Source organism: Vanellus vanellus, assembly GCF_965231255.1.
Source record: "Vanellus vanellus genome assembly, chromosome: 3".
Classification (NCBI taxonomy): domain Eukaryota; kingdom Metazoa; phylum Chordata; class Aves; order Charadriiformes; family Charadriidae; genus Vanellus; species Vanellus vanellus.
In genome coordinates this window covers 21845844-21860052 of record NC_138907.1, presented here as the reverse complement: position 1 = coordinate 21860052, position 14209 = coordinate 21845844, and the positions used below count along the sequence as shown (strand labels likewise).

At 49.4% G+C, this 14209-nt stretch overlaps 1 protein-coding gene across 1 annotated transcript in view; it reads left to right on the top strand.

The window, feature by feature from the left end:
• Positions 1-1212: 1212 nt before the first annotated feature.
• Positions 1213-14209, top strand: part of LOC309669702 (calpain-2 catalytic subunit) — a gene marked incomplete at its 5' end in the record, with an annotated part of 29499 nt that continues 16502 nt past the window's right edge. The window contains 5 exons of the mRNA XM_082480457.1: positions 1213-1449; positions 2415-2484; positions 10398-10516; positions 10901-11034; positions 12160-12328. Coding sequence (XP_082336583.1) covers positions 1213-1449; positions 2415-2484; positions 10398-10516; positions 10901-11034; positions 12160-12328 — 729 coding nt within the window. The remainder of the gene's footprint in view (positions 1450-2414; positions 2485-10397; positions 10517-10900; positions 11035-12159; positions 12329-14209) is intronic.

Sequence of the window (14209 nt, the reverse complement as noted above, 5' to 3'; positions counted from 1 at the left end):
GCAATGACATCTCACGTAACTGTGTGAGTAGGACCTGTGCTGAGTATAGGCAGAGGAATCATAAGTGGTTGAAGTCCAAACCACCAAGCAAATGGACAGTGTTTCCCGGTACGTCAGGGCACCATGTGTCAGCAATGAAGAAAATTTTCCGATTTGTAATTTTCAAGGAAAACTTCCCACCACATCTCAGCAAGTGATACAGCTGAGTATTTTATGGTTCCTTGGGCATTTTTCAAGCACTAATGTTTGTTTTAGTCGGAGAGGATGGCTCCAAATAACTGTTTAGTGCATCCAGGGCTTGGGATATGACCCACAAAAGGAGATGCCTCTCCTTCCGAGGCAGCCGGACAGCCAGCGCAGGCGATGGGTGCAGCACTGAGGGCTATCAGCCTCTGCGCCGCCGCCTGAGGAACGCTGCCTGGCGCCCAGCACGTCCTGAGTCAGACCTGAAATATGAAACAAATGGTTTGAACTCTCCCTTGGAGGGATGCCGCGCTACACGGGTGCCAGCAGCAGCATTTCAGCCATCCTCAGCAGCAGCTCACCACCGAAATGGAGACGCTCCTTTTCCTGCACCGCTGGGTGGGGGTGCACTTTTGGGGGGGGGAACTCGCTGCGGGCGGTTTGGGCTGTACAGGGGGCTGTGGGATGGATTCATGCCAGCGGTGGCAGCAACACGTGCTGTGGTTACTGCTGGCAAATCAAGCTGTAAATGATTTCTGTTACGTGCAGCGCTCAAAATTGTGACAGGATGACAATACAGGGTACATATGTACTATATTAGTTTCTGAGCTGTATTAGGTTTTGAACCATATTAGTTTTTTCCCCTACTTTGACTTTTTTCTAAGCTTACAGATTTGGACATGGATCCTTCCGGTTTTTTACACAGGAAATATTGATTATTTTTTTTTCTTAAATTGATGAATACATGTGGCAATACGGGAGCCAGGGCTGGTGCAGGCGTGAAGCCGATGAGGAGCCCAGCAGCGAGGCAGATGCGTTTCCCGTCGGGTCCACGGGGAACAGAGGTGGAGACCGGGGAGGGAATCTTCACCCGTAACCCGGAGGGGGGGGCAGGTCTGCGCGGGGCTGAGCACTGGCGGCACTCGTGACACCCGCCGGGAGGGACGGTCGGGGGGGGGGGGGGGGGGGGGGTAGTGTCAGCCCGGGCCGGGCGGGGCCGTGCCGGGGCGGGGCGGCAGCGGCGGGGCGATGGCGGGGATGGCGGCGGCGGTGGCGAAGGAGCGGGCGGCGGCGGCGGGCGCGGGGCGGCACGGCCGCGCCGTCCCCTACCTGGGGCAGCACTTCGGGGCGCTGCGGCAGGAGTGCCTGCAGGAGGGGCGGCTCTTCCAGGACCCCTCCTTCCCCGCCGGCCCCACCGCCCTCGGCTACCGAGAGCTGGGGCCCAGCTCCTACAAGACGCAGGGCGTCGTCTGGCGCAGACCTACGGTAGGGCGGCGGTGGGGGGAGGTCCCGGTCCCGGTCGCGGTCGCATCCTTCTGCGGCATCACCGCGCCTTTTCACCCGACTTTTCTCTTCCTCCTCCCCCTTAAACTGGGTTTCATTTAATTCTGCGGGGGTTGTGCATGTGCTGTCTGCGCTCCCCCTTCTCCCTCTCGGCTCACCCGCAGGCGCGTTTCTCCGCCCGTCGCCCGGTACCGGTACCGGCACCGCCGGCGGGTCGGGGCGCGGAGCGGGGCGCGGGCGGCCCCGGGCTTGAGCGCCCCTTCCCGGGCAGCGCCCAGGCGGCTGCAAAGTCCCGGTGCGCCCGTTTTGTGAGGCTGTGGCCGCTCAGAGCACTGGAGGAGGTGTGTGGGGGTGTCCCCCTTGGCCCTGTGTCCGGGCTGGCGGAGTAACGTGCTCCATCTGGAAAAATAACAGCAAAAAAAGGCGTTCGGTTTTCCAGCCTGAGCTCTCCTTGTGGATAAACCACTTGTTTTGGGCAGCGCTCGGGGTTGTCGTTTGGGGTAACTCTTTTCCTTAGCAGAGAGATGAGCTGACCACGATACGGAGGTTTCCTTTATGAGCCCTGGCTCAACCCGCACCTCTGGCTACTGAAGCAGCCCTGTCTGGCCACGGGAGCCATCGGGTCAGAGGGTCTCCGGGGTGTCTAGGCATCTCTGAAAGACCCTGACGTGGTCAGTCGCGGGGAGGTAATAACGGAGTGGTGTGTGCACGTGTGTAAAAATGCAGTGGACCTCCTGGCACATACTGTGAAGTGAGATGGCTGCCCACAAGCTTTGGTCACCACCTGCCGTTCTCACAGCGCTTAGCGTGTCTGGTGCTCCATGTTTGTTCCTGACCTGCTCCATCTTTGTGATGTTGCCTTGCTGTGGTCGATCGGTTGTTTAAATTTGGCTTGTTCCTTCCCTTACCTGCAGATATATGTAATACGAGGCTTGTTTTGTTCCCAGGAGCTGTGTTCCAGCCCTCAGTTCATAGCTGGTGGAGCCACTCGCACAGACATCTGCCAAGGGGCCTTAGGTAAGGTGGAGGCAGAGAGCTGAGTTTTCCATGCAGGTGCTGCCCCAGGGCACCACAGTTTATACGAACTCACTCACTCTGCAAATATATCCTTTTGCATCCTACCACCTCTCTTCGTATCAAATCAGATCTTTCTTGCCCTTCCTTGGCAGCTGCAGGTAGGGACCCCATGTGTGTTTGGCCACTGAGCACAGCCGTGCTGTGTACTCCAAGAAGGGATATGACAGACTGGTTTCCTGATGGCTCTTCTGATCGCTACCACTTCCTTTCATGTCCACATCCGTGTGCCTGAGAGCAACCTGACTAATTTCTGCCTTTGACAGTCTGCTTAGAAGAGCAGTTGCGTGCATAGCGGGGCATTTCTTTTCCCCAGCGGGAGAGAGTGCTGCTGAGCAGGAGCAACCCCCTGAAACCTGCAAAGATGCAGTACGGAGAAAACGAATTACACAGGAGGGATTCCCTGCTGCTCGCCAGCTCTCAAGATAAAAAAAAAATGGGTATTTCAAGAGGGATGGGCCAGCCTGTGAGCCCTCTGCTTTTGCCGTGGCTGGTACTCAGTTTGTGTGGCAGCAGCTCCTCTGTCAGCTGCTCCGGAGGAGCCCCGGCAGCTGCAGGGAAGCCCCAGGGTACAGGGAGAAGTGAGTGGCTTACCCCGGTCTCAAAGTCTCTCTCCTGCCTTGCCTGCCAGAAGGGATTTTAGGCGAGCACCTCCGTGCCTCTCCTCCCAGAAGGCAGCGAGGAGGACAGCTGCGGGGATGCGAGAGGAAATAAGCTGAGGTGGAAGCACTGAGGCTCCTATTTATTCTATAACTGCAGGGAGAGAGTTTTAGATTAGACTGATAGCGTGGTTGAGAGGGAAAGCTCTCAGTGTAGGGAAACATGACTAATACGTGCCGTGTGTTGTGCTTTCGCAGCGGGGTTGGCAAAGGAACGAAGTTCTGTTTGTTTGCTTTTCATCGGCATAATATTAGCCACACTGCAGCTTCTTAGTTTCTAGTCCCGATGCTGCTATTTGTGTTTTCATGTCCAAAAATATAACGGATAGGGAAGCTCATTTCGCATATTTTGTGCTTACATTTTCTTTCAGGAGTTATTTAGGTTAGTGCTTTAACAAGTAGACGCAATTTGGGTTAAAAAGCCCTGACAATAAAAAAATACTTAGATTGTGAATTTAGTTCTCCTCATGCCCCAATATCATCTGTGGCGTGGATTGGGCTCCATTATGTCATCGGTGATGTCCTTGGCATGTCAGCAGCTTCCTTCGTGTGTTCTCTCTCTGCCCGATATCGTGACTCCCACCATGACTATTTTGGCATAAAGCCTGTCCCGATGCTTAACGCACAAGTCAGTCTTTTTTTTTTTTTATTGTGAAGCTTTACAGCTAAGAAGTTGTTCAACTTGAAATTAAAGTTTATTGTAATGCCATTTCAACATCTGGCATTTTGTAGAGATGTTGGTTTCTGAAGGCACTTAGTTGCTTTCTGCCTTCTGCAGGCTTCCAGCTTTTCTGTCCAGATGTTGTGGCAGCAAGAGCACTGGAATGAAAGATTTGCAACTTCATCTTCAAGTTGCGGAGTTGCTGTTGCTAATGCCAAACTTTGTTTTAAATTGACGAAAGCATTTGTCGCCTTAATGGTCTTTGGAGCAGTCAGATGTTCTCATGAGGTTGTACAGTATCACCAAAGGATGCGAACTGACTCACAGCTGGTTTTATTTTACCTCCTGAAACAATATTTGAATAGGAGGTTGTTAGTGTTCTTGGTTGTATTACTGTTTTCACCATGACTATGTACTGCGATGACTCACCCCACTATCTTCCTATGAATCTGGGCAGGAGTTTGTCATTGTGTGACAGTTTAGTGGTTGATTAAAAATTAGATGCTGTTGATCTTTTCTCTGTATAGCCATTGAGTTACTGAGAGCCTGTAGTGAATCTCTGCTTTTTCACACAATGAGGCCAGCAGATGGGCTATACAAATGCTCTTTTTTTTCCACCACTGCCACGTTTATATCAATACATTTACTCCAGCTTCCATTTACTTGAACTTTGTCTGCTGACACGCAAAATTCAGAGAAGTTACAGAGAAGATTGCAGTGGAAGATGTCAAGTGTTCTTGGAAACCTGTACTTTTTATTATGTTGCTTTTTTTCCGTAGGAAGCTTTTGTAGTCTTATTTATCCCCCCAAAAGGCTTGATCACAAAGTAACAGACTTGTACCCACATGGAGTTCCATCGCTGTTGCTAAGTCATTCAGAGCATCTTGGAGTACGGCAGGGACAGGACAGATGAGGCATCCAAAGCACACGCGCCCATCGCTGCTGCAACAGGCTTCTTGGCAGGGAATGTGTGACTGTACGGCTTGGCTAATGAGCAGTGGTACCGGTGTTCCTTTTAGCCCAAGAGTCTTTGGTCTGTGGGCCAGACACAGCCTATAAATTTGTTTCGTTGCTTTTGGCCTGGACTATATGATACTGCAATGTGTAGAAGGCGTAGCTGATCATCAGCGCAGAAAAGGTTGTCCCCTCACCAAGGCGGCATTTCATTAGGTTCTCTAGACACCAAAATTCTGCCCCTTGGATTTTGGATTATCCTTTATTCCGTTTTTGTTGCTTTTTAGGAGAAGCTTTTAAAGGCAAGTATTTGGAGTTAGTTTTGCAGTATCAGAGTTGGAGTCAATGATGGTATTTGGCTCAGAACGGCAGCACATGGGATGTGGTGACTCAGTACAGCAGAGGGGAGGAACCAAAGCCACTGCGGAGAGGAAGCTTATTCACCCTTCACCGCCTTCTTTGGAGGGGATGTCACCATGGTATCACAACACTGGGGCGTACACAGTGCGCTATCTCTCATCTGCTGTTTAGACACAGGTGTCTCCTCCTTAAATAAAAATGTGTGGAAACATAATGAATTGGGTAGGATGAATTTAGAAATTTCGATGCGTGGTTTTCCCACGCTGGCAACCACTGTGGTGTGAGTGGCCACGGCCTCGTGTTTCTAACCAGCAAACTTCCAGGACTCCCATGGTATCAATATAAATACGTTCAGCCATTGATGTGGTTGTTAATCTATAGCTATGAGTGTTTTAAAATAATGAGGTGTCTGTGATTGGCTGAATGTACATTTTTCCTTTGACCCCATGCTCTTACATGAGCTGGGCAGTGGTCGGAGGAGCTGCCTTCTGCTTACAGCCCTCCAGGCGCTTTATGGGGATGCTTTCCTTGCCTCTGCTCTCCAGAACGGCCAATTTTAAGCTCTTACAGGTATTTATGCTTGTCTTGCAATTACATTTTTTGGGAACATTCTCATTTATAGCTGGAGATTAGGTAAGTGCAGAGATGGATATATAGAAATAAGAAGTAAAACATTGATAGTAGCAAAAAGGAAGCATGACAGAAAAAGTAGTACTTCTTGTTAATATAAATAAATTCACAGCCTGACAAAATCTTCTTTCCTGGTAACTTTGTTCTGCCTGTTGTATTTTGCGTTTACAAAAGTTGTCCATGATTAACCAAACCTTGCTAGCAGACCTTTCAAAGTCTTCATATAAAGAACCTGCTTGTTAGCCTCCTCTTGGACTTTCCTTCTCTATCAAAGCAAAGTCACTGTCAAGAGCTTTACAAAAGTACCAGTTCTTATAGTTAAGACTACTTGGTAAAGACCCTGCTCACACTTACTTAGTGCAGGCTAAAGCTCCAGGTATTATCACAAGATCTGTTCTCGTCCAGGCTTTGAATTATCAGGTCTACTTCTAGTGATGACTGTTCAGAAGGGGAGAGATGATATCCTGACTCTTGAGCACTTTTAAATGTGGAAACCAAAGGGTGGTGCGTCTCCTGTATATGCTGCATTTGCCTTTTAACCTCAAGAAGACCTTGCCCAGAGTTGTCGGAGTCAAGATCTATGTTTGTCTGATAAATTCTCTTTAGAATCCAGTATAAAGTTCAACAGAGACATTTGACAACAAAGTCTGCTGTTTCTTTCTTTTCACGTCTGCCTTGATGGGACGGCTAGAAAGTAAAGGAAATTCTTTGTAAACTCTGCTTCTGGGCTTAGCAGTCCTCTGGGGGGAGTTTCTCCTCCTTGAGCTTCAGTGCTTCTTACCTATAGGGGAAATCTGACTCAAAGACGTATTATAGCATTAAAGGGTGCGTGCTCCTAATCTAGATGCATGACCAGCTTGACCAAAGTTTCCTGAGCTACTGTGGTCATGCCAAGTTGTGCACTTATTCTTTCTGTGCTGCTCTCTGCCTGCCCAGCCCCTGCCTTGCTTATGGAATAGAAATGCTAATATTTCTTTGGAAGAGTGCTGGGACAGCTGCTCTCTGAGCCAGACTTGCTACTAATTTAAATCAGCAGTTTTTCTGAGGGTAGTAACGCCGGTGCCAAATGATGTGGGGGTCTCTTGGAGTGGTTGAGTTTTCCTGGTCAAGTTAAGGCTGTGCAATGTGAACCCTGGTTTATGCTGCAGGTTGAGCAATAGAGAGGAAAAATACCTCCACAGCTGACTGCGAACAAGGGGCACGGGACTTGCCTCCGGCTTTTTCCACCCACCCGACAGAGCATGCACAAAGCGCCTTCAGCTCTGTCCGCAGCTTTGTTGCAGAGGCCAAGAGTTGTATGGCTTTACCCAGCTGTGCCTTCGGAGGAGCACGGCAGTGCTGAGCAGGCAGAGTTGCTCTCTTTATGGGTTTGTCTAATTTAATCTGAATGAGAGCGTGGATCTGCCTAACCATGAGAAGGCATCCTAGAAGTCTAGGTAGGCATACCTGTGCTGGCTTCAGGCTAGCTTAGTGTGGGTCTGAGAAGCCAGAGACTCACTTTGCCTCCGAGTTGTGCGTGTCTGTCCGTAAAAGCCTTGCAGGGCGTGGGTTGTGTGCTGGGGTTGTTCTGCTGTTTGGACAGGCACCTCCCTGCAGGTTATCGGTTATTTGGCCTCTGTGCTGAGATGAGACCGGTTAACCTATCAGTTTGCGTATTTGTGACTTGTCTCATGTCTGTTCCCAGGGTTCAGGATGCTTTGAGACTGCTGTTTGTTAGAAGTTCAAAGACTCACTAAGGCTTGCTAACTTTTCCCAGGTGTGAATGATTGTTCCTGCTGGAGCAGGAGCGCAGTGGCACAGCAAGGAGAATGAAGATCATTGCTTTTTTTTCTTTTAGGGGTTTGTTGGTCTTAAACACACGGTGGCTCCTGAGTGCTGGAAAAGTATTTGTTGGGGAGGCCAAGGGTTATCCACCTGCCTGCAGTGCTGGGGTGTTAATGGAGAGTGCTCAGCTCCCCTGTGGTGTGTGCTGGTCCAGTGCACGTGTATATTTACATCCATCCCCTCCTCCCACAATGTCTCTGATATATGATATTTCTGCTGCCAAATACGTAACAACCCACTGCTCTCTTGACCCAGAAGAGGCCTGTCACAAGCTGTGACCTCCTTTAAGTCAGTAAGGAGATTGAAAGACTTTTTGTCTGGGTTAATGAATTGACTTGCTGTGTGATGAGTGCCAGTGGGAGAATAATAAGTTAAGGAGGAAGGAGTGGAGAACATATGATATTATTTCAGAGGTAGTATGATGTTAATTCAGCCTGACCCCAAAAGAGCCCCAGTCAAAGTGCCAGGGCTGTTCTCTATCAGGCAGTTGTCCCTTGAACTTGAAGAACCCCTCTTGTTCAGAAACTACCTGTTTTGGAGACTTAATGAAAACAGGGATCCGCGGTACAGAATAAATCTCTGGTCAGTCTCTCTCAAGTGATTACCAGGTTGTCAGGTTTGTTTGAAGGCTCCTTTTGTCAAAAAAAAAAAAAAACAAAACAACAACAACAAAAAAAAAACCACCACAAAAAAACACCAAAAAACCAACCAAACAAAAAAAACCCAAAGAACTTTGTGCGGGCAGGCTGTGTGTGGGAGAGCACAGATCTAAGCTGAACCGAAGTTAAAGTCCCACTGTTGCCTTTTGACCAAAGGGTTTATTTGCAGAGCCCTTTAACATCCTCCTCTGTAAAGAGAATTGCTGTGAAGGGTAACTGCTAAAGCCCTCGCGTGGCTGGGGGACAGAGGATCACGCTGTTAATTGTAGATTAGCCCATCTAAAAATGTCTCTCAGTATCTTCTGACCCCAATCTCTTTCCCAGCAAGCACAGTTGCTGTGCTCGGCAGTGCCTCTGAACGCGCCACGGCACCAGGGGGTGCGCAGCTCCCGGGGAGGAGGGTCTTGGTGCTGTGAAGGAGGCTGTGAGAAGGGTCGCCGTTTTGCAGGGTGAAACGGAGGTGCTGTCGCAGAGGAGGGAGGGGAACACCCTCGTTGCTTCATAATCTGCCACAGGAGAATGGCAAGGTGATTTTTCTGTTTGAAAAAGTTCTCTGACACAAGATCCCATCGCAGTACGAGCAACCAGAGGCAGGGCGGAAGGGCAAGGTTTGTTTGGTTCTTCCCCTCTAGGTTATGAAATAGTCAAAGCATCTCAGGTTTGGAAATTATTCTGAAATTCCATATCTTCCATCTTTCGTGAGATGCGAAGAGGGCCATGGGATGAATGTCATTAGCAGAGCTGCTGCTGGGGGTCAGTTGTGAAAAGCGATGGGCAGCCCGGAGGGGGTTGCAGGTTGCTGCATATCTCCTTGTGCTATCTGAGCAGCGCTGGGTTTGAGCCTGAGGGTCACCAAGAGCTACTTCTCCTGGAGACTTCCTTCCAGCCACCCGTTTGAAGCCTGGCTTCTCACCCGTGAGCTTTTGACCCTTTTTCTATAGGATAGAGCTCGCTGTATAGAGACGACTGCTTTGCTGGCCTCTGACTTGCTAGCAGCTGCAACTGGTTCATGTTTCTTGAACCTGCTGTCCTACACACGCTGCAGGACCGTTCTGTGGGATCTGATGTGTAATAGTGACTTTCCTGGTGCTCACTAAGCAAGGCGACAGCAGAGCTGGTGATGGGAACAGGGAGTTTTGTGTTGGGTTGTGGGAGTCAGGGGATCAGCCGGGTCTTTAAATCTCTAATCACCTTGCTAATGGGCTGCAGAAACCCCAGGGCTGAGCAACAAGGTAATCACTCTGTTAAAGTTACACTGGTTTCTGAAGATAATTACAAAAAATAGAGGTAATGTTTATATAGTTGTGGTCTCCTCCTCCCTCTGCTTGGTAGGAGATGGTGTGGAAAAATACTGTCCAGACAGCCTGGGCCCTGGGGCTGTGGTGTGCAGGCTCGGTGTATGTTGGCTCCATCCCAGGAAGGGTGAAGAGGTGTGCGGGACTGGGGAACAGTACCAGCCTTCAGACCTTTCCTGACTCTCTGGTGGCTAGCGCCAGAGAGGGGATGTGGGACTAAACAGGAAGGCCTCTAGCATGAGCCTCCAGAGCTGTATTAGGTGAAAGGAGCTCCTGTTTGGTAGGAGTCTGGCAAGAGACCTTAAAGGGAGCTTGTCCATAGGGTAGCCCTCTGGATGGCAAGTCAACAGGCGTTGATTAAATGTGGAGGAAGGAAAGGAAAACAGCCTGTGCTTGAGAAAACACTGACTTTTTGAGGAGAGACTGCACCCCTGAGTACCTGCATGTGCTCACAGGCCCAGCTCTTTGCCTTTTCCCCATCCTGCTTCCTGACCTGTACACACTCAATTGAATATTAAGCGTTCTTTCTAATAGTCCCATCATGGGTGATAACTGTGCTGGTAGATCATAAAAAGTCTGCTTTTACTTTATTTTTTTTAAATTACTCTGGTCTTGAGGAAATGCAACACCTGCCTGGAAATGGTGTGTGTTTCTGTACCTGCGTTTGATCTGCCTTAGAGGTAAAGTGGTGGGAGGGATCATCTCATCGCAGCTGAGGTGGTTATTAGTTATAATGCACAATCCCTATGTAGTACAAAAACTAAAGAATGAGGTTTCAATAATGAACTTTTTTTTTTTTTTTTTTTTTTAACAGGGGACTGTTGGCTCTTGGCCGCTATTGCCTCTCTCACCCTGAATGAAGAAATACTGGCCCGTGTGGTTCCCAAAGACCAGAGCTTCCAGGATAAATATGCAGGAATTTTCCACTTCCAGGTAGATGGAAAACTGGCTATTGCTGTCCCCCCAGGGTTGTTGGCCAGGAATTGGTGTGGCTAGCTATGTCCACGTGTGTGCTGTTTCCTGGAATGTTTTGAGGGGCATCAAGGGGCCGGGCAGAAGAACGGGGGCATCCAAAAAGGATGGTGCTGGTGGAAGGAAGAAGACTACTAAGCAAAAAGCTGCAAGCAGGGGTCTTTGGTGGTCCTTCCTCCATCAGCAGATCCAGCTGAGGACATGCATACCTGCCCAGGGTGGGTGAAGCTGGCTGTGAGGGGGGATTTCTTTTCCTCTAGGAGATCAGTGTTAGCAGATAAAATGTCCTGGTGACCTGAATGCACAGCACGGGGCGGTGATGAGGAGTTTGTGCTCTCTTTCCAGTTCTGGCAGTATGGGGAGTGGGTGGACGTCGTGGTGGACGACAGGCTGCCCACCAAGAACGGGGAGCTGCTCTTTGTGCACTCGGCGGAGGGCAGTGAGTTCTGGAGCGCGCTGCTGGAGAAGGCCTATGCCAAGTGAGTCAAGGCCAGGGCGACCCTGCTGGGGCGGGGGAGACTGCTTTTAACCCACTCAAATGTCCTTGTGCCTCTCCTTCCCCATAGCATCCCCAACTGCACAGATACTGCGCATTTAAAATGTCAGCCTGTTACTCTTTAAAACTTCTCGGGTATCCCACAGTGGCTGCTTTAGTAAAGCTTTGCTGGCAGGTGCTTAAGACAAGTAGCCAAAAGTACGGGCTTTGCTGGTAGCCAGGAAAAACAGTTCTTGCATCTCACGGCAAGGCTGTTCCCAGACTGCTATCCCCTGCTGCCGGGGCCTGGGAAGCTCCACTTCATCTGCTCTACGCTCCTGTGAGGGCTTGCAGCTGCTGTGCTTCAGTGTGCAAGGCACGCCGGTCCACGTGCCCAGGTCTTTCAAACCCGAATTTCCAGTTTTGGGATCATCGGGGAGGAATTCCGCCATCTAACATTACTATCTTCAATTGGCTTAAGAAATTGAGCTGATTTAGGTCAGCTGAAAATTAGACCTATAACTGTTAAAGGAATTAAAAGAATGTGTGGAACTAGAGAGGCAAATTGTTGGGTCTTGATATATTTTTTCTTTTAATATTTTTTCTTCAAATAACGATCATGATTTTTTCATTGATATGAAGCTGCAACCCGTATACATGATTGTGTAAGATGGGCTCTCCAAGTACAGAGGTGTCAGAAGCAAAACTGGGGGGGGGCACGTTCATAGCTGCTGTGTTGCTTTTGAAAGCAGAAAAGCTGTGACAGTTGGCACAACTGAGTGCCCCTCTCCAAGAGGAGAATAAGGAACCTGATTGTAGAATCACAGAATGGTTTGGGTTGGAAGGGACCTTAAGAAGCATCTAGTTCCAACCCCCCTGCCACAGGCAGGGACACCTCCCGCTAGACCAGGTTGCTCAAAGCCCCATTCAGCCGGGCCTTGAACACCTCCAGGGATGGAGCTTCCACTTCTCTGGGCAACCTGTTCCAGTGCATTACCACCTTCAGAGTGAAAAATTTCGTCCTAATATCATATCTAAATCTACCCTCTTCCCTCTGATGGTTGTGTATGTGAGAAGAGGAAAATGGGAAGCCTGATGGTTTTGTGTTTGTGTGCCCCCTTTTGTGCAGGCTGAACGGCTCGTATGAGTCTCTCTCTGGTGGCACCACCACTGAAGGCTTTGAGGACTTCACTGGTGGAATTGCAGAATGGTATGAACTGCAGAAGGCACCACCCAACCTCTTCAAAATAATTCAGAAGGCACTTCAGAAAGGCTCTCTCCTTGGCTGCTCCATTGACGTGAGTTAGTGGGCTTATTGGTGGATGCTCAGCTCCTGCTGTGCATGCGGGCAGCTCGGGGATGGAGCTGGGGTCCATCCACAGGAGCTGCACAAAGGATGCTGGTCCCCTCTGCCTCCAGTTCTCTGTGCTCCCTTTGACCCAAGAGTGTGACACAGGCATGTGCTTTTCTGGGGCATTGTGTCTCAAAATAGGTTGAAATCAAAATAGGTTGACTTCATGCGTAAAAGCTCAATGCCTCCCATGTTTTTCTTCCTTGAGACTTAAAGCTTTTCCTGTTTCATAGGTTCGTGGTAACAAACCATACAGGAAACTTGTTTTAGGCATCCTGACGTAGATCTTTGTTCTTAAGAAAGCCCGTAGCTTGGCAGCAGGTTGGTGCAGGCTGGGTGGGTTTGGACACAAAGCTGCTACGAATGGCTTCTGCTGTCAGATGCTCAGAGGTGGCAACCTCCGTCCTTGCCGTAGCCTGTTAAGTCACACAGATCTTACCAAAATGTTCCCAAAAATTCTGGGCTCTGTTCTCGAAGCAGAGAGGCTTGAACTGTTGCCAGGTCTTTAAAAGGCTTTGTGGGAAAACACGTTGCCTAAAGCTGAACCTGCACCAGAAGGAAAAGAGGAGCTTTGGCCCTGCCTGCAAGGATGCAGCATCGCTTTTAGCCGAACTGAAGCGAGTCTAAGTATTGTGATTACCATAATCACCCTACTCCCAACGGAGATTACATCTTAGCTATGTCCAAAGGGAAGGTAAACTGCTTACAGGGACCCCGTTCATAATATAAACTCAAGTGTTTCCTCCCATTTTTTAAGTTAAATCAGAGTCACAGGAGAGGGAAGCTTCACAGCAGGAAAAGTACTTGGTTGATGTCGGCGTGCGACTTCACAGCACTTTTGAGGCCTGTTTCACTAGTTTGCATTTAGATAAGAATCTGACATCTGGAATTTTGTCCCAAAATGATACAAATCTCTTTGGGGGTGGGAGGAAGTAAACATACTCTTTTGTTGGTAAGTGCTGACATTTTCTGTATTATAAACTAATTATTAGTGAGTTTAGCCTTTGAAAAATCCTGTAAAATCTTTTCCTCTCTTCTGTTGGAGAAATAGGGACACAGAGGTTAAGCGTTACACGGAGAGTGCACTGCGGGGCAATAATAGGGCATGAATTGACAGCAGGAATCCTGCCCGCTTGATCCCACTCTCTCTTTTTGATAAGCTTCAGATCTGCTTGTTTAAAGATCACACACTTTCTGAAATGGTGGGAAGGCAATGGCAAACATACATTTTATAGAGGCTTAAGCATCTTTAGAGCAAGACGTCGAGCAGTCACTTTCTAGGAAGAAGTGATTTTTCTCTGCAGTGTTTATAGGCCTGACTGCCCCAGTATTGTAATGGCCGTGAAAAAGTGAGAGGGTGATATGCCTTCAGGTACGAACGGCATCCAAAACACAGCCTTTTCCCTTGCTGCCCTGCGTGGCAGGTCATAGGGTGGTGGTGCTGGGGAAAGGAAGGGGAACCTACCACCACGCTGTGGAGCCAAAGGGGGTGTTTTGACCCAAAAGCAGAGCACTGGGGCTTGCTGGACCTGGGTGTGATCCCTGGTGATGCCTGGGCAGCCTCAGGCCAGTCATCCCCTGTCTTCCTCCTGGTCCCTTGGGATCATGGAGTTCATCGTGTGTATTCCCTTTGTACAGCGTTTGGAGGTGCCCAAGAGGGGATGTGCTGCTCCAAGTGTTTTGGAGCCAGAAGGGACCTCTGCTGCAGTGCAGGACTTCTGGTGTGCACCCCGTGCCACAAACTTGGGCCCCAGAGGCTCCAGCACCACCACATGTGCTGCTGTCCCCTCTCCCTGCTCTGTCACACAGATCCCTCGTTGCCTCTGTG